Source organism: Myotis yumanensis, unplaced genomic scaffold, assembly GCF_028538775.1.
Source record: "Myotis yumanensis isolate MYYU_CA2020_CCGP unplaced genomic scaffold, mMyoYum1.0.hap1 SCAF_12, whole genome shotgun sequence".
Classification (NCBI taxonomy): domain Eukaryota; kingdom Metazoa; phylum Chordata; class Mammalia; order Chiroptera; family Vespertilionidae; genus Myotis; species Myotis yumanensis.
The window spans coordinates 9,140,528-9,165,475 of NW_027223763.1; the positions used below are offsets into that span (position 1 = coordinate 9,140,528).

General features: G+C 36.3%; 1 protein-coding gene across 3 annotated transcripts in view; it reads right to left on the reverse strand.

Moving 5' to 3' along the window:
• RABGAP1 (RAB GTPase activating protein 1) overlaps positions 1 to 24,948 on the reverse strand; it is a 127,417-nt gene that overhangs the window by 53,074 nt on the left and 49,395 nt on the right. For all 3 annotated transcript variants that reach the window (XM_070430718.1, XM_070430717.1, XM_070430720.1), the window contains 7 exons: positions 21,173 to 21,283; positions 20,381 to 20,447; positions 19,662 to 19,764; positions 17,892 to 18,061; positions 13,451 to 13,625; positions 9,786 to 9,879; positions 4,931 to 5,081 (listed from right to left, as the gene is read on the reverse strand). In XM_070430718.1, coding sequence (XP_070286819.1) covers positions 4,931 to 5,081; positions 9,786 to 9,879; positions 13,451 to 13,625; positions 17,892 to 18,061; positions 19,662 to 19,764; positions 20,381 to 20,447; positions 21,173 to 21,283 — 871 coding nt within the window. The remainder of the gene's footprint in view (positions 1 to 4,930; positions 5,082 to 9,785; positions 9,880 to 13,450; positions 13,626 to 17,891; positions 18,062 to 19,661; positions 19,765 to 20,380; positions 20,448 to 21,172; positions 21,284 to 24,948) is intronic.

A 24,948-nucleotide genomic window follows, 5' to 3' on the forward strand; every position in this document is an offset into this window, starting at 1 on the left:
AAAAATCTATTGAGAAGAAGCCTGATAGCCATTTTGGACAGGTCTTATTGGAAAACATGGCAAAGTGTGGCATAGTAAAAGGACCAGTAGACTGAACACTCATCTAGTTCAAATCCTAGCTCTAATATTACTTAGCCTCTCTCAGACTCAGTTTTATCATCTGTAAAATGAGGGTCATACTAACTATTTCATGGGATTGTTGTAAAATAAAGGAGATTTCCCAGTATTTATCACATAGGGAGTATACAACTTTACTAACTTTTTTCTCATGCAATTAAAATAACCTGTGCTTTCCTACCAATCATGTTGCATTGCTTGAGGCTAGGCTCCTGAATCTAAAGTGCCCTCTCTTACTGTGACTGCCCAGTCTAAGGCACACACAGTTACTATGATACTTTCTGAGGCCAGTGAAGGTACCTGAGAATGTGATATGGCATCAATTATTCCCTCTACACAAATGATTTCTCTGCCTGTGTCACCAGCCATAAATTCATCCCCAAGCTCCCTTTTCCATCTACAATTTGCCGGCTGTCACACAACTAGAAGACCTAGATGTCCTCTTGAGATTTCAACCAGAGCACCCAAAATTAGTTTCCCCACCAAATAAGCCTGTCTTGTTTTTCCCAATGTTTTAGGCACTCAAGAATGAAACTTAGAAATCATTTTGACCACTCTCTCTCAATACACTGTTCTTAGGCACCATTTCCTGGAAATCTATTTCTACAACAGCTCTCAAATTGACTTCCTCTTCAGTTTTTACTATTTTACTTCAGGCCATCATTAAATATCATGCAGACTTCTAATCTTACTCATTTTTCGAGTATATTTATTTCTGCCTGATTGAATATCCAGTACCATATACTTTATTACGGTACTCCACTGTTCAAGAAGAGTCAATGGCTCCCAATTGCCTTTCCAATCTGATACCACTATTCTACATCCCCCCAAACAACTTGAGCTCCAGCCAAACCATTCGTCATAGACTGTATTTTTGAACTCCAATTTTTGAGTGCTTAAGAAATATTAAATGAAAATAAGGAAGCTTTAGTTCAATAAATAGAAAAGGCATTTACCAAAGTCAGGAGTTCAGTTTTTTCCAACTCCTTGTGAATTTGGCCATGTAACTTACTGTCTCTACATCCCAGGTTACTCATGTTTAAAACTAGATGGTTATGCTGATAAAAATATATTACATTGGCTGATAACTTGAAAGAATTAAAAATGAATAAAAGTGCAATAAAACTACAAGCTGTTATACTACCACCATTAGTACAATAATAGGTCTTCTAATTTTTTTTATTTTAGTAAAACCAGTCTTTGGAACTGTAATCAAAATATTCATATAAAAACAAACAAACAAACAAAAAAACCCCTGATAGCCACACTTTATCAAATCAGTCGAGTTAAATGTTTTATTTTGAGAGAAAAACAAAATATTTATGAAAGGGGGCAGTAAATCTATGTCCTCGCAAAGACCTATATATACATTTATTTCCTTTTAAAAAATAATGCAGTCTCATGATGTATTTGATTTTTATGAAAGAGAATAAATATTTCTGCATATACATGACTGGAAGGAAATTCATTAAAATTCAACTCTACTTTTCATTGATAGTTGGATTACAAGTGATTTTTTATTTTCTCCTTTATGGTTTTCTTTATTTTATAAATTTCCCAATTTCTATGTATTATTTAATGGGTTTGTCTTGTGTTTTGTTTTTTAAAAAAACAGCCAAAATAATATATAACATGTCGCTCTTGGAAAGGTAACAAAAAAACCTGGCTGCAAGATTTTTTTTGGCCTTTACTCTATGAATCAAGTCACTCTTTTTTCCTCCTTTAAATTTAATCTTTGAAGGAGCTGAGTCAAAAAACCTCTCCAAGGTAATTTTATATGTGAAATTTCAAAATATACAGCATGCATCTGGCAAAGAACCCAAGTCCAGAATAAATAACTTCCAAAAATCAGTAATATATATATTACATATGAAAATAGTATGTACAAATCCTGCAAATCCTGCTGTCTTGGTCTGTTTGAGCTGCTACAACAAAATACCACAGACTGGATGACTTATAAACAGCAGAAATTTATTCCTCACAGTTCTGGAAGCTGGAAGTCCAAGATCGAGGCATCAGCACAGTTGGGTTCCTGTGAAGGCCCTCTTCTGGCTTGCAGGCTGCCAACTTCTTGCTGTGTCCTCACATGGTGGAAGGTGGCAAGGGATCTTTCTAGAGCCTCTTTTATAAAGGCATTAATCCCTGTCATGGGGGATCTGCCCTCATGACCTAATCATATCCCAAAGGCCCCACCTCCTAATACCATTACCATGGAGGTTAGGTTTCAACATATGAATTTTGAAAGACACAAATATTCAAACCATAGCATCTCCTATATTCAAAAATGTTCATAAGCAACTTTCTTCATAAGAAGCCAAAAAATGGGGGGGGGGGGGGGAAACCCCACAAACATCTATAATAGCAGAATAGACTTTTTAAAAGTGTGGTTTACTGATACAATGGAATACTCCCAGGAATTTTTAATAAATGAAAGCAAACAAAAAAACAGCTAATGAGACACTCAAAAAAATGACTGCATTTAAAGCAATACCAACTTGCATCAAATAACACTGTAGTGCAGCCGTGGGCAAACTCCGGTCCGCGGGCCGGATCCGGCCCCTTTGAAATGAATAAAACTAAAAAAAAAAAAAAAAAAGACCGTACCCTTTTATGTAATGATGTTTACTTTGAATTTATATTAGTTCACACAAACACTCCATCCATGCTTTTGTTCCGGCCCTCCGGTCCAGTTTAAGAACCCTCGAGTCAAAAAGTTTGCCCACCCCTGCTGTAGTGTAAAAAAATAAAAAACCGTTTTTGCCAATATTATGATAATTAAATAATTTGTATTTTCTGATCACCTACCAGCAATTTAAACTAACATACACATCATTAGAGACCTTTTTAGGTTCTAGCCATGTGCATGATAATCAAAGTTTAATGTGAAATACAAAGCACATGACATCAGCATATGTAAAACAATCAAATATATCAGGTTTGTTAATAGCTGATATTTTACACGTCATGTAATTATCAAATTCCTATTAAAAAAACAGACTTCCACATTTTCATGGAACCAGAAAAATAGAATACTTCATGTTTTTCAAATTATCTGTATGAATGGCCCCACCATTAAGAAATAATTTTTGGCCAAACATTCCAAAGGACTTCAAAAGAGGAACTAGAAAGACAGTTAGAACTGAAAATTATACATCCACAATATGATTTTCCAATAAAGGAAAAAATCAACTTGCCAATTAACATGACTCTACATGTGACATACCCTCACTTCCATTCATACTATGAGCACAATGTTCTTCCATCTTTCCAGGCTTGGGGAGCTCTTTTCTGAAACCCATATTAAATGTGATGTTCCTGATAATCTCCTGTTCTCCCAGGCTGAATTTATCACTTTTGATGGCTCCAACTGTGCTTTTTCAGACTATCATATGACATATGTCTATCACATGAGTTATTTCTGTGTTTGATCTCCTTGCTCCAGCATTAGGGTTGTAATACAGGCACTCAATAGATGCTGGTTAAACACTTATATCAACACTAGAGGCCTGGTGCACGGATTCATGCACATTGGAAGGAAATTAATTAGAAGGTGGCTGGTGGGGGCGGGACTGGGCCAGATGGGCTGGACACGCCCTGGAGCCCGAAGGGCATCTGCAGAGTGAGTGGGATCCCTCCGACAGGTGGGGTCCCTCAGCCTGGCCTGCAGGGATCAGGCGTCCGACATCCCCCGAGGAGTCCCTGAGTGCGAGAGGGCGCTCTGCAAAGCTGCTGTCGCTCAGCAGCTCCTGCGTAAGCGTGTGCCCCCTGATGGTCAGTGCACATCATACCTACTGGTTGGCCAGACGCTTCGCCTTTTATATATATAGGTAGATAATGGAGGGGATTAGACTATTAGTTCTTGAAAGAAAACATATCTGACAAGAAATAAGATGATGAGAAGGAACACTAATATTTTGAGCAAATCAGTCTCATTTTCTGGTGTGGAAAGATCCAATTTCATGTTCAAATGCTGTACTTCCCTTAAAGTTTTTAAATAAAAATCTCATAGAGGTATTACTCATCTCTTATAAGGTGTTCATACATTTTTAAAAGAAGTCCAACCTTTTGTCACATTGAAAAATTATCATAAATTATTCGAATTCTGAGAAATTCATTCATGACCCAGGTTTGGGATTTACATAGCACTGGAGAAATTGCTTCCTAAATATAAACATTTCAAGAATTTGAGGAAATAAAAATTAAAACCAATAACATGGTTACAAAGGCACAAAGCATTACCTAACCTTGCAGAAAATTCTTTTTCAAATTCTTGTATTCTTTTGCAAGAAACAGTTTTTGTTACTTTGCTTACAAAACCTTGAAGAATGCATGAATTTGAGAAGGGGATACTAAAAAAATGAGAATTCTTCAACTTAGAAAAATAAGCTAAAAGGAAATATGGTTTAAGGTAACAGAATTATATTCTTCCAATTGCAGAAACTAGAAGTAGACCTTACCTTACAAAGAGTACAATTCTGTGACATGTGAAAAGGATTAAAATAAACAAAAGAAAGTTTTTGCACAATGCATAGCACAACTGATCTAACTAAAAATGGAATGCAATGCAATTATGGTAAAAAAAAGATTTAGGTACACAATGGGTAGAGGACATCCTTTGCCCCTGAGGTGAAATTGGTCAAAGAAGAAAAACTATCCTTCTCCTTTGTGCCAACACTAGAAATAACTTTGGGCTAGAAGTATGAAAGTTCTATTCTATAAGGTAAAAGAATTATAAAGAAAATTATTGGAAATGATCTTTTTGTAACAAATTTCCCAAAATATTAATGCTGAAGCTGAATCATCATCCCCTTACCTTTGTGATGAGAATTCGGTATTTTTCTACCAGGTGGTCATTGTTGTGACAACCTGCTAGCAGCTGCCAGACTTCTCCTCGAAGAGCTTCAGGAACACCGCTTCTTACTAAGGACGACAACTGCTTTGGTCTCACACTCAAGTTGAGATGCCTAAAAATAAAGCCATAACCCAGAAGTACATGAGAGTAAGATCCTCTAAAAATAGTTATTTTTATGAAAACTAAACTAAATGATTTATAAAGACTTAATAGTGATCACATAATAATAAAGAAAAATAATACATAAAGCTGTTGAATTAAATGTGGCCAAGATAACTATAAAAGTTGGAGGAAAGAATACTGCAGTCAGGCTACTTCTTAAGTATCTTTAAATCATTGCTCAACTTAAAAAAGAAAAAGAAAAGCAAAACTAGAAACTATAACTTTATAGTTGTAGCTTATGTAAGATAAACAAAGCAAAATTCTCATCAGTAACAGCCAAAGATAAGTGCTTGACCCTGTATCAAAATTGACAAACTGTGTACTTATATGCTCTAAGTTAAAATAAATATTTAAAATAAACATAAAAATAAATACTTTCAGCAGCTTTTATGAAACCTTGCTTTGAGTGACTTTTTTGAATGACTATGTTGATTAAGACAGTGTCTACTCTATAATAACATGAAAGCAGGTTGTTAAAGTCTTTAAGCTTCATCTTTCTCATCTATAAAATGGGGAAAAACTTATCTTGAAATGTCGCTATCAATATACTGATTCAATATACTAGGTTTTTTTGCACACAATTTTATTTGATCCTTATAACAAGTACCTGAAGTAGGTGGGAGTATCTTCAGTTTTACAAATGAAGAAATTCAGGGAAATCAATTAAATGATTGACCTAGTCCTCAAACTCTAAGACCAATAAGTGTTCTATGTGCTATATCACACCTGCTTTGTGATTTAAAAGCCACCATTACTGGGTCAATAACGCAGGCTTCTGGCGTGGAGAAGCTCCCATGATTATCAGAAGTGACTGATATAAAATGACCACTGTCTATATATATTAAAGCCTAAGCAACCATTACGACCAGAAAGGCCGGCAGTTGGACACCCTGCCGAGGGGTCCCAGATTGCAAGAGGGCGCAGTTGCTATGATGCGCACTGACTACCAGGGGACAGACACTCAACACAGGAGCTGCCCCCTGGTGGTCAGTGCACTCCCACAGGGGGAGGGCCACTCAGCCAGAAGCCGGGCTCACAGCTGGCGAGCGCAGCTGCAGCTGTGGGAGCCTCTCCCGACTCTGCAGCAGCATTACCAAGTGGCAGTGGCAGGTGCAGCAGGCCAGGATGAGCGTAAGCAGTGCAGCACCCGGCTCCAGCTCGGGCTCCTCCCTGGCCACCTGCCACTTGGCACACTGCTATATCCCCCGAGGGGTCCCAGATTGCGAGAGGGAGCAGGCCAGGCTGAGGGACCCATCCCCCACCCCCATGCACAAATCTGTGCACCGGACCTCTAGTCAAAATATAAAAAGGTCTGAGACTTTTATCAAAATGTTCCCAGAATTCTAGCAGAATAATTCACAGTACACTTAAAAATTGTTAATTCTGTGATGCTAGTGCCCTAATGCAAGAGCCACAGACAATTTAATACAGTGTTGTCTTTGTTTAGAAATATAAATATAAATACGTATACACACACACACACACACACACACATATATATATATAGAGAAGAGCTGGTAGCAAAAAGAACAAAAGTGATTCTGCTGATTAATTCTAGAATTGGCACACTGTCTTGGGCCAAATCCAGCCTTCCACCTATTTCTGTATATCAACTTCTTTGAAACAGCCATTTTTATTTGTTTATGTATTATCTATGACTGCCTTCCCACTACAATAGCAGAGTTGAGTAGTTGTAATAGAAAATATTTGGCTGCAAAGTCTAAAGTATTTACAGTATTGGCCTTTTACAGAAAAAAATAAACCTAACCCTAAGTTTATTTGCTAACCCTACCTTAATTATATTGGTAAAAATTTCAGAATACTTTTATGTCATTGATACCATTAACTTTAGTGTTTCCATCCCCTAAGAGTCACATTAAAAATAAACTTGAGAATTAGAGAGCTCAAAGATATTATTGCTAACAGGGCCACTAAAATCTAATGTAGAGTTAAATAAACTAGCTTTTGGATTAAACTTTAGACTGTTAAAAATTTGGGGCCTGCAATTCACAAACTAGATTTAATATCTGAGCCAGTTTCCTCATCTATAAAAAGGAGTACTAGTTCATAAGGCTGTGATTGTGGAGACAGAGCACATAACATTGCGCAGTGCCTAGCATATGGTACATTCATTAGTTTTTTGTTTTTGTTTTTAAATATCTTTTTTATTGATTTCAGAGAGGATTGGAGAGAGGGAGAGAGAGAGAGAAACATCAATGATGAGAGGGAATCATTGATCGGCTGCCTCCTGTACAGCCCACACTGAGGATCGAGCCCGCAACTCGGGCATGTGCCCTGACTGGGAATCGAACCATGACCTCCTGGTTCATAAGTCGACACTCAACCACTGAGCCACACTGACTGGACTCATTAGTTCTTACTACAATCACTACTACTACAACATCCATTATTTTTAATCCACAATAATTCTGAGTGCTAGTTTTATAGACGTGTATGATATAAATGAAGAAAGACTCAGAAGAGTTAAGTGACTTGCCCAAGACAATACAGCTTAGAGGCAGGACAGGTAGAATGTGAAGCCTTGTCTACCAAGCTCTAAAATTCCATAATATTGTGACGCTTCCTATCTATAGAACACATATAATAATGATTAAAAATGCAATTAAATGAATTGAGGAGAAACTATATTATTATTTCTGAAGACATGACTGAAAACCAGCAAAAACAGTTTAAACACCCTGAAGACAGTTTCGACAGTTGTAAACTCAGTTAATATATTTGAGGGAGCTGAAGAAGGACCTAATTAAATGAATTAACAAAATGAATAAACAAAGCTTGATAAGACAAATTCCAAGCAACTGTATAAAATGCTGGTGAGTTCATCTAACAAAGCTAGAGTCTTTGCTATATCTAAATGACTTTAAATGCACTATTATATAACTATTCAAGACTCAATTACATATCTATTTCTAGCAGAAACCTTTTTATTCAGATGAAATTCCTGCCAGCAGCAGTCCAAACACACCAAAGTCACTGAACTGAAAATATAATTGTGACGAGAACATCAGCAGGTTTGTCTCCTGATCGCTAAAGGAATAGCAAAAATAAATTAGAACTATTCCCCTAGGGGCTTTTGCAGAGTTCACTTATTAAAACTACTTATGGAAAGACAAACCAGGCTTTGGTTCATATTTTCCTCCTGCACACATTTGACATTTCCCAATAAGAAGAGTATTTTCCCAAAAGTATAAGGCATTGTGAGTATGCTAGAGCAGATGATGCCCATCTGTAGTCCTGTCCCTTAAGGGCATGGTTTTTAAAAATGGGAAGACAGTTTTACTAAGAATAGAGTGAAAGGCTTCAACAGTTAAAATGTCTGAGAAAAATCAAACCCCAAAGTAATAGGCCCATGGGGTGCTTATATGACAATCCTAATAATCAGAAGGTCTGAAACAGAGAAGTGAAACGATCACTTTCGAGCTCAGATTTTTTCAGCATATCCTGGCATCCTACACAGAGGAAAAAAGAAATGACACAAACGTCTCACCAAACTGACTTACCCGAGTGTCTCTGGTTTCATTAATAAATACCTGAAGGCAGTGTATTCTTTTTAGACAGTCTATAGCAGCGATTTTCAACCTTCTTCATTTCATGGCACACATACACTAATTACTAACATTCTGCAACACACCAAAAAATATATTTTTGCCAATCTGACAAAAATAGGTATAATTTTGACTCATTCAGACTAGATGCTATTGTTTTGTTGGCTGCTGTCAATTTTATTTGACAATCTAAGTGAAGAGAGGTCAGTGCCCAATTAAATAGATAGGTTTTGCATGTTTTAAAAATTCTTGCATAACACCGGTTGAAAATCGCTGGTCTACAGAATAGTGTTTCTTGACATTATTGTCAAGCTATCTCTTGAGCTGATGAGAAGTTCCTAAATTTTACAAGTGTTAATAGGAAAAGTAATTGGTAGAGCAGTTAATATATACCATGTTCAAAAGAGAAAAAATATATATATATCATGTTCATAACATTCTGCTCTGTCACCTTAGGGACGTAGCACAAATAGAAAATCCCACCTGGGGTCTGATCTGTAGCTCTGTATGTTGTGTGAGCATCCTCTATACTTCACTGATTATTTTGTATTGACTAACTATTGTGTATTTTCTTAACCAGTCAGTGGTTCCTAGCCTCTTCAATATAAAGGATCTCTGTCCTTAATCATTCTCACTATGGACTCCATGTTTGAATAAATGTTTTCTACAGCAATGAAAATTTATTAGGTTTCTAATATTCCAAACGCGGATTTCAGATCTTCACTACTACCTTCAAAAATTCTAAAAACAGCCCTAACCAGTTTGGCTCAGTGGATAGAGAGTCAGCCTGCGGACTCAAGGGTCCCGGGTTCGATTCCGGTCAAGGGCATGTACCTTGGTTGCGGGCACATCCCCAGTAGGGAGTGTGCAGAAGGCAGCTGATCGATGTTTCTCTCTCATCGATGTTTCTAACTCTCTATCTCTCTCCCTTTCTCTCTGTAAAAAATCAATAAAATATATTAACAAAAAAAAAACCTCTAAAAACAGAGGATTCTAGAACGTTAACCTCATACCTAGGTTTCTATTATTGGTTCTAAAAGTGAACATAATAGAATTGCAGATGAAAAAGGAGAACTATTCTAACTTACCATTTTGACAGTAGTTCTCCCCACGTTTCAAGAATTTTTTCTGCACATTCTTTGGATACATCGCCGGATCCACTCAATAGGGGTTCATCATTATCTTTAATACACAAAACACACACAGAAAGATAACAGAAGTGGCTATGCTAGCCAGAAGAATGACATAGAAATGGAACAAATTTGAAAGATTTTACTGGAAGCATAATTTTTCTTTTAGTATACAGGTATAAATACAAAGAAAATAAAAATGATCTTAGATGGAATGTTGTTGTAATCTATCATTCTCTTGCTTTCCATACAATAAACAATGTAATTGTATACTGACATTTGTTTACATAAAAACATCAAGAGTTAAAGCATAGTCCTGGCCAGTGTGGCTCAGTTGGTTGGTGCATCGTCCCATGAACCAGAAGGTCTTGGGTTTGATTCCTGATGGGGCACATGACTAGGTTGCAGATTCAGGGAACGTGCGGGAGGCAATCGATTGATATATCTCTTTCTCCCTCCCTCCCTCTCTAAAATGAATTTTTCAAAAAGAGCTAAAGCTTCATTATGATCTAATCTATATTAAAAAAAAGAGTCTGGAGTGAACTATGCTAAGATTTAGTAATTACTGCCTCTGAATGATGGAGTTATATTTTTTTATCTCTTTTATGTTTTCCTGATTTTCTACAACAGCATACATTAATTTATAATATAAAGCACAAAACTATTAAAAAGGACCAAAATGAATCATTTCAAATTTAATTAAAGTAATTAGGAAAAGTAAATTCAAATATGAATTCTAAGATTGTAAGATATGAAGACAGTGAAAAAAGTGACACGGATTAAAGCATGTGAGAGGTACTGAAAAGTGTAATGAAAGTGGGGGGAAATAAGGATTCAGTATATACTTAATCAACCCTCTTTTGTTAAGACACTTGGGGAGTTTTCAACTTTTTGCTACAAATAGAATCAAGATGAACATATCTTGTTGTTTTCGCTGGGTATATGCCCAGAAGTGAACTTCCTGGGTTTAAAAAAAAAGTGCATACTTTTAAGGGTTTTGAAGCTTACTGACAAACTGCCTTTCAAAATGGTTTTAATAATTTATATTTCTACTGGTTCAGTACAACAGTACTTGTTTTCATATGTCCTCACTACTGTTTTTCTACATTTTCTGGTTTAACTTTCCTTAACAAAGTTTGGGGCTTTACATACCTGATAATTAAATTATAAACTGATTTTTTTTTTCAAGACTCAGAAATCCATGATACTTGTTATTAACCTTTCTTACATTTGCCCTGGGCATTATCTGTAGATGATGAGATAGGGAAGAGGTCACACTGAATGTGAGACGTCTGCTGTAGATGGATGAATAAGGAAAAAAGAAAGGCTTGAGGGCACTAAGATAAACTTGTATAGTACTTTGCTATTTGCCAGAATTGGCCCTACTTTCTAATGCCTCAACTAATTCTCTACTCATTAAAATGTCAATATGATACAACTCTTTGGGGGAAGGCAGCTATAAAAATGTACTAAAATTTACAAGATGACAATTCCTTCAATCTTACAAAATTTTCTTTTATTGTTTTGGATGCTTCCAACACATCTGAATAGTTTGAAATCTGTGTTTAGAGCTCCATGCACCTAAGAGTGGGGAGCGAGCAGACAGTCTCAGTCACAGGATGTTGTTTCTGCCCTGTAAGCACAAATGTCCTATGGATAAGGAGCCCCTGTAGAAGACTGAAGCCATTTCTTTCCAGGGAACTAACAGATCACAATATGACTGTTTCCCTGGTTTGTGTACCGGGTTAGAAAGAATTAAAAGATGGCATGGCTACACAGTCTTCTTCAGTCCCCATCAGCACAGTATATACACCGAGAATTGTTATACACCAGGGAAACAATGTGGGGCAAAGGACACACTCTCTTCCTTCACAGAGCGTGTGCTCTAAGTGTTTCCATTTCTGCCATGATGTCATTAGTCCTTATCTCTCCCTAGTTAATTAGGACTTCTGAACCCCCTCTATTATATTTAAAAATCTATGCCAGCTATAGATGAGAACTAGATGTCAGTCCTAATGCTATGGTTTAGCTGGGCCCAAATTTCTTTTTAACTGGCAGATACTCTTTAAATCTCTAGTATGGAGACTTGAGCATTCTCTGGTTTCACAATAGTGTCTTTCCTAAATTTGGTGGTTTTTGTTTTTATTGCTGAGCTTAAGTGGAGGAGAGTTCTGTAAACTTTTACTTGCTTTTCCATGTAAAGCAGTATTGACCTAGAGGGGACTCTGAAAGTCTTAAGACCACCAGAATATACAGTAGACAATCTCAAACAGCAGGAACAAGTTCACCTTTCCCAGTTTTAACACAGGAGTTAAGTTGGCTTTGCAAGGAGACTCTAAATTGTACCAGTGACTTCTCCAAAAATAATACATATGCTTTCTTTGCACTTCAAAATACTTCATGTGACCCAAATGCACAGAAATTTTGACAGACTAGAGCTCAGACCATGAACTCATAGGCCTAAACTGAGTCCTTCCTGCTATTTCTAGCTGTGTGACCTTGGCAAACAAACTTTTCAGAGATTCCATTTCCTTATGTGTAAAGTAAGGATAATAATGAATCCGTTTTTCAGGTTTTTTGTGTGAGGATTATATAAATATAGTATTATGTTATAAACAAAGTACCTGCCTACCACATATTAAGCTAGATTAGTAATTGGTGGCAATTAATATTACTAATAAATAATCCTAAATTGATTAGTCACGGGAAAAGTGGAAATTACAGAGAACAATGGGAAGTGGAAAGTCAGAGCTTGCTCTAAACTTGAGTAAAATCCATATAATGAATATTATTTATCTTAACCTAATCAATCATTCCTGCCACCTCTGTGCCATTGTTAATGTACTTTCTTAGCCAGGAGTGTCCAAACCAACCCAAATATTCTTGCTTGAATTCTCCTTGAACTGTCCAACTCCCAGCTCAAAAACTACTCTTCATATGCTCCACACCACATTCCCCACAATGAAAAATGGATTTTCCTCTGTTTCCAGAACACTTCCTGTGAACCTGCTAGATGCTTCATATGATCTTCTATCATAAGCACTCTTTTCCCCCATGAAAAATAAAGCCCTGGTACAAAATTATAAATTAGAAAATGCCTCCCAAACTTTTACCCCCCCCACCCCCATTTCTCACTTTTATGTAGACTGACAGATTAGTTCATAAATGTAACCATTAAAAAAGAGTGAAAAACCCCAACTGGTTGATTCCTAATGTTTATCAGCGTAAACCCCCAAATGTGTAAATATCAATTTGTATATTTAAGTATTTTGTGACATAATCATATGTGAAAGCCACTTTTGGCAAGTGGACTTGCCTCTGTGAAATGAATCTGATGAGATGAAAGCATTCAAGTGGAGGCTGTGTAAAATTTAATCTGAAAATGTGCTAATACTAGGCTGATTCTTTAAAAAAGAACTAATTGTAAAGCTCATTTTGTCCTACTTGATTACAATTATCTTAAAGAAGGTCCTGAGTTAATCATTTTGTGGATCTCCGAGTTTTTTATGTATAGTAAGATGTAGATATTGAAAGAATTCCAAATGCTATGTCACATTATCAATTCCCTGATAAAATTAAACCCTCCACCTCAAAACAGAACTGAGGCTCTCCCTACAATTTACCTTCCTCTTCGTCATCTTCTGGAGGAGATGGTATCATTGAGCTCTGCGATCCAGACTGTGGCAGGCGAATGGAGGGGCTGGCTGTAGTTTTCCTCCTCTCTCTTTCTGACTCACTTTCCAAGCACACAACTTCGTATAAAGTGTCAGTGTTGCTCTTTCTCTCCTTCTGCTTTATCTTGAAGATGAAAAATATTATTTTATTAAGTGGTAAGATTCTTTATTTTTTAAATTGAGTACTACTTCTGACTTCATACAGGATATGAGAATAAAAAAGTATTACTTCAAATAGCTATACTAAAGGTAGCCTTTTCTAAATAGAAAAGTATATGTTTAGATTTTAAAACCCTTAGGAAAATAGCATGTTTATCAAGCAGGGCTCTAGTTCTGCAATTTTATTCATTGTCTAGAACAGCGGTTCTCAACCTGTGGGTCACGACCCCTTTGGGGGTCGAACGACCCTTTCACAGGGATCGCCTAAGACCATCGGAAAACACATATATAATTACATATTGTTTTTGTGATTAATCACTATGCTTTAATTATGTTCAATTTGTAACAATGAAAATACATCCTGCATATCAGATATTTACATTATGATTCATAACAGTAGCAAAACTACAGTTATGAAGTAGCAACGAAAATAATTTTATGGTTGGGGGTCACCACAACATGAGGAACTGTATTAAAGGGTCGCGGCATTAGGAAGGTTGAGAACCACTGGTCTAGAAGATTATATCATCAAACATCTAACCAGTATTTAGTAAGTGTGAACTAGAAATTTAACCATTCTGTGGCTTCCAAGTTACTTTAAGGTATCCTTCAAAGTTTCCCTTATAAAATTCTACATGAAAAAAATGTTTTAAAATATTCTAGCCCTGACCGGTTTGGCTCAGTGGATAGAGCGTCGGCCTGGGGACTGAAGGGTCCCAGGTTCGATTCCCGTCAAGGGCATGTACCTTGGTTGCAGGCACATCCCCAGTGGGGAGTGTGCAGGAGGCAGCTGAATCGATGTTTCTCTCTCATCGATGTTTCTAACTCTCTATCCCTCTCCCTTCCTCTCTGTAAAAAATCAATAAAATATATTTTTTAAAAAAAATTAAAATATTCTAAAATAAAGTTTAGGACTAAGAAAGTCCTCTTATTTCCGTGTGTGTGTGTGTGTGTGTGTGTGTGTGTTTCCACTCCTTCAGCTTAATTGAAACAGTGTAGGAAACTTTTCTTTAATTGAAAGCTACAACTGGGGACGGGAGGAGAGGTGAGTGGCAGAAAAAAGACTAATATTATCAACAAAATTTTGATAACTAAAAATTGGTTTGTATTTTGGTTTTACTTTGAGGTAAACACGTAACAGTTTAAGTGGACCTAAATTAAAATTAAGAACATGGAATAAAAAACTTTACCAGTACAATATTTAAATATATTAAAATTGTATATCACAGCCAGTTTAGGGAGCTGGGGAAAAAAAGTAGTGAAATACAGAGCAATAGGACAAGGCAGAACTGTAGGAAAAGACATAGACAACTAGAAAGGTGGCTACACCAAAGAGAAAGACATACACGAATAAAGTAAAAATACAGAAATTGGGGGGAGGGTAAGAAGTTCATTAGGTACAGAAATACCAGGCAGAACAGATTATATCATCTCAATGTTCATTTGGGTTCTTAAGAAAAATTAACCCATTCCAAGATAATGGCAACATGTCCTGTCAGTATCCTCCTGAAGCAGTGTTTAATACAGAAGTTGGTAAACTTATCTGTAAAGGGCCAAACAGTAAATATTTTAGGCTATGTGGACCAACAGTCTTTGCCACAACTACTCAACTGTGCTATTACGGTGCAAAAGCAGCCAAAGACAGTGAGTGTGGCTGTGTTCTGAAAAAATTTTACAAAAACAAGCACCAAGCCAGATTTGACCCATAGACTGTAGTTTGCAGACTTTTTTTCAACATGTCCACCCAATTTTGACTTAGCTACTTACTATTAAGGACCCAGACTCTGTGAAGTTATATATTATCCTGTAGATTTGTGTCCAGTAGATATGCAAATGATTTGTGTCCAACAGAAAAGATAGCCCAAAGGTTACCTACAGCAGCGGTTGCCAACCTTTCGGACCTCACGGGCCACCAGTGGTCCACAGACCACCGGTTGGTGACCGCTGCTCCAAAGGTTTCCTTAAACCAGTGGTGGCCAACCTTTCAGGCCTCACAGACCACCCGTGGTCCACGGACCACCAGTTGACGACCGCTGACCTACAGGATATTCACCAGTTTTCTTTTTAACCTAGCACAACCTTTTTCTAATTCTCTTTTTAAAGGAAGAACTAGATAAACTCAAGTTCCTCAAAACTTAGAACCAGTTTTACCGTCTTGTTTCCCTCATTACTTAATGAACTGAATTAAAATCTTTGGCACATGTTCAATTTAAATTTGGAATTATTTTTAACTTTTATATATTTTGATGGGAAACAGGATTTACTTTTGTTGTTATAAGTAACTCTAAAACATTAGTTAATTGTTATCTGAAACAGCTTAATGAGCTATTAATGATCTTTAGCAGTGGAAGAGCTCTAGAATAGCAAGCATTTTCCTATTTTTTATCTTGAGAGGTACAGTGGTTTAGTGTGCATGTGTGCATGTGGCTATATATACATATACACAGCAAACAGAAATAAGAGGCCCAGGGTTCCAGTATAATTATACTAATTACTTGACTACAGGCATTGGCCACATCATTTAGTCTTTCAGGCATCAGTTTATCAATTTATAAATAACAATTTTATAAGAGGTTTTAAAGTCTCTTTGGCAATTAAAGTTCCATAATTCCATAGTTTTAAGAATGCTAAGTTGGCCTTTTATTCACCTTATGTAACTGTTGGAAAACCTAGTCTTTAGACCAATTTCTTCCTCTTTCAGTAAATGATATCTGAAAGTTTAAATCTAAAAAAGCAATCTTTCTTTCCCTAATATGTTTCTTCTCTAATATGATGCCATCTTAATATAACATTCCCCACAGTTGGGAAGACTTCCAGGCTAAAAAAGAATTACTGAGTCATCAGATAAATTTAGTAAAAGAAAAGAAGATTCCATTTATAAACATGCATTTTTTAAAACATTTCTATGATTGTTTTCCCATACAGCAATATAAACAATATATATATATTTTTTAAACTTGGCCTGCAGTTCCTTTTTAATGAGAACTGCAAAGTACTTAAAAATTTAAATTATGCCTGGCCGATATGGCTCAGTGGTTGAGCATCAACACATAAACCAAGAGGTCACCAGTTCTACTCCCGGTCAGGGCTCATGCCCAGAGGTTTCGGGTTGATTCCCAGTGTGAGGGTGTGCAGGAGGCAGCAAATCAATTATTTTTCTCTCATCAATGTTTCTCTCTCTCCCTTCCATGCTCTCTAAAAATCAATAAATATTAAAAAATATTTTTAAATGATATATTTAGCAAAAAAAAATTTAATTATGCTTAACTTGATTTAAGTAAATACTAAAAATACTCTTACAGAAAGACAAAAGGAACACATCGCAATCAAGAAAGAGCCCTGATTAAGGCTCCTAGAAAGCTTAGGTATGTATCTTTTTCACACAACATCCCATAAAATCTACTATTTTACATCTTTGGATCTATAAAATGAGAATACTGTCTTCATTGGATCACTAAGAAAATTACATAAGACAGAAAAAGTGAAAGTAGCTAGTAGAGGGATGAACACAATATATTAAGATGGCATCAATTAATGGTAGCTGCTATTACTTTTCTCTTTTCCTTTTTTAAGAGAATTTTATTTATTTTTTAATGGAAACATCTTTTTTAAAAAAATAATTATTTTAGAGATAGGAAGGGGGAGAGGGAAAGGGAAAAAGGGAACGAGGGAGAAAAGGAGAGAGAGGGTGGGAAGAGAGAGAGAGATATTTGTTATTCTACTTACGCATTCATTGGTTGAATCTTTGTATGAGCCCTAACAAAGGATAGAACCCACAACCTTGGCCTATCTGCAGGATGCTTTAACCAACTTAGCTACCCGCCCAGGGCTAAATTTTATCTTTCAAGTATGGTTTACACTCAATATTATTTTGTATAGTTTCATGTGTACAGGATAGTGGTTAGATAAACATATACTTTACAACAGTCCCCTGATATTTCCAGTACCCAGCACTTTATGAGGAAAAACTCTCAACCCAGCATCCTATATCCAGGGAAAATATCTTACTGGAATGAAAGTGGAATAAAGGGAAACTTGGTCCTTCAAGAAGAAATGAAGAGCAACAAAATTGATAAATGGGTAAAAATAAAAGACAATTTTTCCTCTTAATACATTTAACATACATATGACCTACGTGATACTCAGATTAATGATAAATCAGACTCAAAGTGGTTTCTCCTTTCTTATTTCCTCCCCACCCCCACTCCAATATTTATAGAAAGGTATGTACCTGTTTTAGTTTCAAAAAGAAATTTTCAGTAGTACTACGTTTGCTGAAGGGCCAGAATAACCTTTCATTAGGTGAGCAAACCCGGACTTTTGTCTCTAGAAGAAATCGAACAGGCTCCTGTACTTCTGTTATTACCAAATCAACAGCTGTGGTCATAAACAACACTTTATCTAGAGAGAGGGGAAAAGCAAATTTAAGAAGTGGAAATATATTTTCTCATATGATTAATGTAAAAGTAATTACTTTTATTATGAACTTTTAAGATATCTTAAGGTATTGCATTAACTAAGAATCTAAAATAATTAGATAATTTACTGTTTTGAAAATTTATATTCCATATTGAGAATTCTTTTCTTGGGTAGATTCTTTAAAGTGGAATTAGTACAGAAGAGCAGTATACACTTTACAGCTAATGAAATGTACTGTCAAACTGTTTTTACAATAGTGATATATGTCTTCTTTATGCCACTCTCACCAAGGCTAGGGTTTCTAAACTTTTAAAATCTTGGTTAACAATGGTAACTGTTTATATCCTTTATCTATTTACCTATAATGCTATGAATAATAAGAAAAATAAAGGGGAAAAATGCTCAATAAGAGGGACTAGTTAAGCAAATAATGTTACATTTTCAGGATATGACATTATCCAACCATTAAATGACTTTTGGTGAAGGTGCACACTTGAAACCTAATGACCAATGTCACCTCAATAAATTAAACAAAAGACACTTGGGAAGAGTATGAAATATGTTTAAAAGGTTATTTATGCACAGAATATCTGAAAAGCTACACAAGAAACTGGTCACAGTGGTACCCTATAGAGTACGACCCTGGGGACTGTGGTAGATTTTTACTTTTCTCTATATAGAGTGTCCCCCCAAAATGTGTACACACACTTTGAATAATTATAAAGGCAGTGATTATTAAAATGTATTTCATTGTCAAAATTGAGCTATCAGCTGTTAAAGTGGATATACATTTTTGGGGGATACCCTGTATATCCTCTGAATTTTTAACCACATGTGCCTGTATTATCTCTCCACAAAAGTAAATAAAATTTAAACGCCTATAAATAAATGAGTACATAAGTAGAAAAGGAAGCAGGGAAAGGAAAAATAAGTGAGGGGAAAATGATACTTTGTTTACACGTCAAATTTAATAATAAACTAAAGAACTATTAAAATTTTTTGGTTTCCTATCATTCAGAATTGAAGGTCAGGTAAAGAGCTTCACAGATAAGGAAAAGCTAAAGGAATTCCTCACCACTAAACCAGTATTATACGAAATGCTGAAAGGTATCCTTTAAGACGAGGAAGAAGAAAAAGGTTAAGATACAAATTATGAACAACAAACATGCATCTATCAACAAGTGAATCTAAGAATCAAGTGAATAAATAATCTGATGTACAGAATGAACTGGTGATTATAATGAATCAGGGACATAGAAAGGGAATGGACTGACTATTCTTGCGGCGGGGGAAGGGGAGTGGGAGATGTGGGAAGAGACTGGACAAAAATCGTGCTCCTATGGATGAGGACAGTGGGTGGGGAGTGAGGGCGGAGGGTGGGGCGGGAACTGGGAGGAGGGGAGTTATGGGGGAAAAAAAAAGGAGGAACAAATGTAATCTGAACAATAAAGATTAAAAAAAATTTTTTTTTGGTTTCACTAGAATTAGGTAAGCACTGGATACTGGTCAAATAAGTGGGCCTAAGGTTTGGGTATCTTTGTAGGACTAAAATTCTATCCATAATGACTGCAATCTTGATTACCTTTAGGAGTTTCTTCATTTACAACTTGAAAATGTGGAGATTTTGGATTCCAACTCCCAGTGATAACGTAAGACTTTCCATCTGAACTTTTGCCCATAGATTCCTAAAGAAAAGAGTAAAACAAACATTAATGCCAAAGTAAGGAAACAACAGCGAACCCCCACTTTGCTGCCTTTAAAAATTTAAGGATGAGAATCAAAGAGGGTTTTTTTAATGGTAGAAGTGTATTTGAATAATTACAGTTAAAATTAAAGATGTGCCAATTATTTGTGCAATTGTTCCTGAAAACGTATACATAAATGCCATAAATCGTATCAACCTGTATAAACATTAGAGAAATTTATTACCTAAACCTGTATGTTGAATTCTTCTGTCAAATGATTAATTACTATATACATTTTAGAATTGAAAATATTACATATAATAGAACTAATACTAATACTACCTACTTTTATAAAGCTCATGATAGTTTGCAAACAATTCTCTCACAACTTTTCTCCACTGATTCCCACATCAAATTTACATGATAAACAAAAATTATTCACTAATACAGTTAAGAAGCTAGTAAATATCAAGTCAGAAATATCCGTATCTTTTTTGCTTTACAGCTTACAAGAACACCTCATAAATGTGCTTTAATTTTAGATTCAAATAAGATAAAGTGAAACAATCTTTATTGAATAGTGTATAACTTAAAAAAAGAAAAAAAAAGTCCTTACCAAATCTAATAAGTGCATGTCACTATTTCGTACATCCTTTCCTGGGCTAAGGAGAAGACCAAAACACCTGCAAAGAAAGAACTGACATAAATTTGGAAAAAAGAACACAAAAAAGATGTTTAAAAAAATTCTTACTGGTGGAGAAAAAGGACACACTAAAATTAACAATAAATTACTATTGCCAAAATAATCCCCCTTACTTCATTAATTCAGAGAAGCATATTCTATGTTTGCCTTCTATTATCACATAAAGTAAGCATACTTATGAATGATTTATGGAAGTTATTTCAAAGTGAATGAAATAGGCTCTGGACAGGTAGCTCAGTTGGTTAAGAGCATTGTCCTAATATGCCAAGGTTGCAAGTTCAATCCCTGGTCAGGGCACATACAAGAAGCAACCAATGAGTAAGTGGAATAACAAATTACACCCCCTCCTCACCTTCCTCTCTAAAAATTAAAAGAAAAGAAAATTTTAATTACAAAAAAATCAAAGTGAATATCCAAAAGAATTCCCATGGGTATAAAACATTTGCAAATATATATTTTTTCTCATTGAAGTATAAATTTTTAGAGAGAGAAGGGAGGGAGGGAGGGCGAGAGAGGGGGAGTGAAACATCTATAGGCAGCCCACCCAGGGATCCAACCGAAACCATTTGGTGTATGGGGACAACACTTCAACCAACTGAGCCACCCAGCCAGGATGCAAATACATTTTTGAATACAGTATGTTACTCCAAGAGATTGATAAAAACTAAAGTTCATATTTAAGCTAAATTTACAAGAAATGCTTACCTTTCAATGGCAAGTTCTTTATTAGTTGTTTGTTGCACATAGATGACAATCTTTTTATCAATTCCTTGGCGTAGTTTAAAGCATTGTCTGTCCTTATCTTTAGGAACTGCACTGTAGAACAACATAATTCATTATTTTTGCAAAGTATTTTCTTGTGACATATACCAGAACATTTTTTGTTATATTACGAAAACCAGGTACAAGAAAGAATCACAGATTCTATTCTTTTTTTGCGTCTGGTTTTCATATCATAACAGATTTTTCTAGACTCCTTTACTAAAATTCACCGATTTTTAAAATCTGTGTTATAAAATGTCCTTAAATTGGTTATTATGTAAATGTAGAGAAGCTTCAAGCTAATTTTATTTCTTCATAGCTACCTTTTAGTTTGGGTAGATATTAAGAGCTCTCATGTAGCCTTTTATAGTATCTCCTACTAGTTCTGTTGCCATTAACTTGAAGTTTACAGTAATAAGACAATTTAGATTTGCTGCATATTGGCTGCATCTGCCCCTTGATGTGAAAATAACATCATTACTGTATACTGTATGTAATCCACTACATCATTTATGAAAGCTAGAAAAACCACTCCTCCATCCCCTAAAATGTGGCTTTAGTTTTTTTTCATTTTTGTTCCTGTAAAAATTAAGTATTTATAAAGCACCTAGCATCCAGCACACAGCTGCTCAAAAAAAGGTTTTCTTTCCTTTCTTTTTAGTCACTGGTTTTGACAAATAAATTATTATTGCTTTATTTGTTTAAATATGTAAGAAAATATACTTAATCATAGATTCTTTGAATTTCGAATCAAGGTGCTTTCAAAAAATCAGAGAAGAAGAAGATATGGCCAACAGGAAGATGTTGCCTATCACTTCCTTAGGCAGTGATAAGCTAATTGTAAACCTGTTTAATACAGGCATACATCATTTTATTGCACATTACTTTATTGTGCTTTGCAGATAATGCATTTTGAAGGTTTGTGGCAACTTTGCATCAAGCAATTCTATTGGCACCAGTTTTCCAAAAACACTTGTTTACTTTGTATCTCTCTGTGTCCCATTCTGGTAACTCTTGAAACATTTCAAATTTTTCATTATTATTATATTTGTTACGGTGAACTGTGAACAGAAATCTTTAATGTTACTAATGTAATTGTTTTGGGACACCACAAACTGCACCCATATCAGATGATAAACTTAATCGATAAATGTTACGTGTTCTCACTGCTCCACCAACTGGCCATTCCCATCAGAACTCCCTATTTCCTGAAACACATATTGAAAGTAGTCCAATTAAGGACCCTATGGTGGCCTCTAAGTGTTCAAGTAAAAGGAAGAGTCACAATCTCTCACCTTAACTCAAGCTCTAAATGATTACACTTAGTGAAGAAGGCACATTGAAAGCAGAGACAGGCTAACACCTAGGCCTCTTGCACCCAACAGCTAGCCAAGTTATCAGTGCAAAGGAAACATTCCTAAAATAAATTAAAAGTGCTACTCCACATGAATGATAAGAGAGCAAAACAGCCTTATTGCTGATAATGGAGAAAGTTTAGGGGGTCTGGATAAAAGATTAACCAACCACAACATTCCCTGAAGCCAAAGCCTAATCCCAAGCAAGGCCTTAACTTTGTTCAAATCTATAAAGGCTTACAGAGGTAAGAAAGCTTTAGGAAAAAAGTCTGAAGCCAGCAGAGGTTGATTCATGAGGTTTAAGGAAAGAAGCCATCTCCGTAATAAAAGTGCAAGATGAAGTAGCAAATGCTGTTGTGAAAGTTGCAAGTTATCCAGAAGATCTAGCTAAGATAATTAAGGAAGGTAGCTCCACTGATCAACAGATTTTCAATGAAGATGAAAAAGCCTTATTTTGGAAGAAAGTGCCATCTAGGGCTTTCATAGTTAAAGACAAGAAATCAATGCCTGGCTTCAAAGCTTCGAAAGACAGGCTGACTCTCTTGTTAGGGGCTAATGCAGCTGATGACTTCAAGTTGAAGCCAATGCTCATTTCCATTCCAAAAACCTTAGGGCCCTTAAGAATTATGCTAGCTCTGGCTAATTTGGCTCATTTGGTTGGAGCATCATCCCATGCACCTAAAGGTCACATGTTAGATGCCCACTAAGGGCACATACTCAGGTTGCAGATCCAATCCTCAGTCAGGGTGCCTACAGGAGGCAACAGATCCATGTTTCTCTCTCATATCAAAGTCCCCCGCCCCCCACTCCCTTCCTCTGTACTCTATACATAAAACAACAAAACCTAGATAACAACATATCTGTTTACAACAGAGTTTAATGATTATTTTAAGCCCACTGTTGAATTATCCTGCTCAGAAAAAAGATTCCTTTCAAAATATTACTGGTCACCCAAGAGCTCTGATGGAAATGTACAATGAAATTAATGTTGTTTTCATGCCTATGAACACAACATCCATTCTTCAGTCCATGGATCAAGGAGTTATTTCAACTTTTAAATCTTATGATTTAAGAAAACACATTTTGTAAGACTATACCTGCCAGACAGTGATTCCTCTAGTGCACTGGTTCTCAACCTTCTGGCCCTTTAAATACAGTTCCTCATGTTGTGGTGACCCCCAACCATAAAATTATTTTCGCTGCTACTTCATAACTGTAATTTTGCTACTGTTATGAATGGTAATGTAAATATCTGATATGCAGGATGGTCTTAGGCGACCCCTGTGAAAGGGTCGTTCGACCGCCAAAGGGGTTGCGACCCACAGGTTGAGAACCACTGCTCTAGTGGATCTGGGCAAAGTAAATTGAAAACCTTATGGAAAGTTCACCATTCTAGATTCATTAATAACATTCATGATTAAGGGAAGAGGTCAAAATATCAATGTTAACAGGAGTATGAAAAAAGTTAATTACAACCTTCCTGGATGACTTTGAGGGGTTCAAGATTTCAACGGAGAAGATAACTGCAGATGTGGTGGAAATAGCAAGAGAATTAGTATTAGAAGTGGAGCCTAAAGATGTGGCTGAATTGCTGCAATCTCATAATAAAACTTTAATCGATAAGTAATTGCTTCTTATGGATGAGCAAAGAAAGTGGTTTCTTGAGATAGAAACTACTCCTGGTGAAGATGCTGTGAAAACTGTTGAAATGACAACGAAGGATTTAGAATCCTATCTAATAAAGAGGGAATATGTAAATTGACCATCACTCGAGAGAAACCAAGATGGGGGCATAGGTAAACACCTGAAATTGCTGCCTCGCACAATCACTTCAAAAATACAACTACAAGACAAAACAGACATCATCCAGAACCACAGGAAGGCTGGCTGAGTGTAAATTCTACAACTAGAAGGAAAGAGAAAAGCACACTGAGACTCAGAGGAGGTGCGGAAGTAAAGTGCAGAGGTAAGGAGTTTTGAGCGCGCGTGGAAAGGGGCTGGCAACAGAGGACGCCAGTGTCTTTTGCAATCGGGAGGGAGGCACAAGTTTCCGACGGCTCTGACTCCAGTTCCGGGCGAGTCTCTGGGGACCCAGACTCGTACGGGGAGAAACTGGACTGTCTAGCAGCGGGCAGAACTCGAGGGCAGCTTTCTCTCAGAGGTACTTGCAGCGATTACCAGGACACTGAGACACGGGACCTCTTAGGGCAGGACTGAGGATCAGCCATAGCTGCTTGCTCCACCCTGTTGATTTCCTGAGTCCCCGCCCCACCCAAGCTGTGTGCAGAGGCTTCTGCATTATGAATTGGCTGGCCCTTTGAGATCTAAAATTACCTAACAAACTGCAGCTGGGTCAGAGAGACC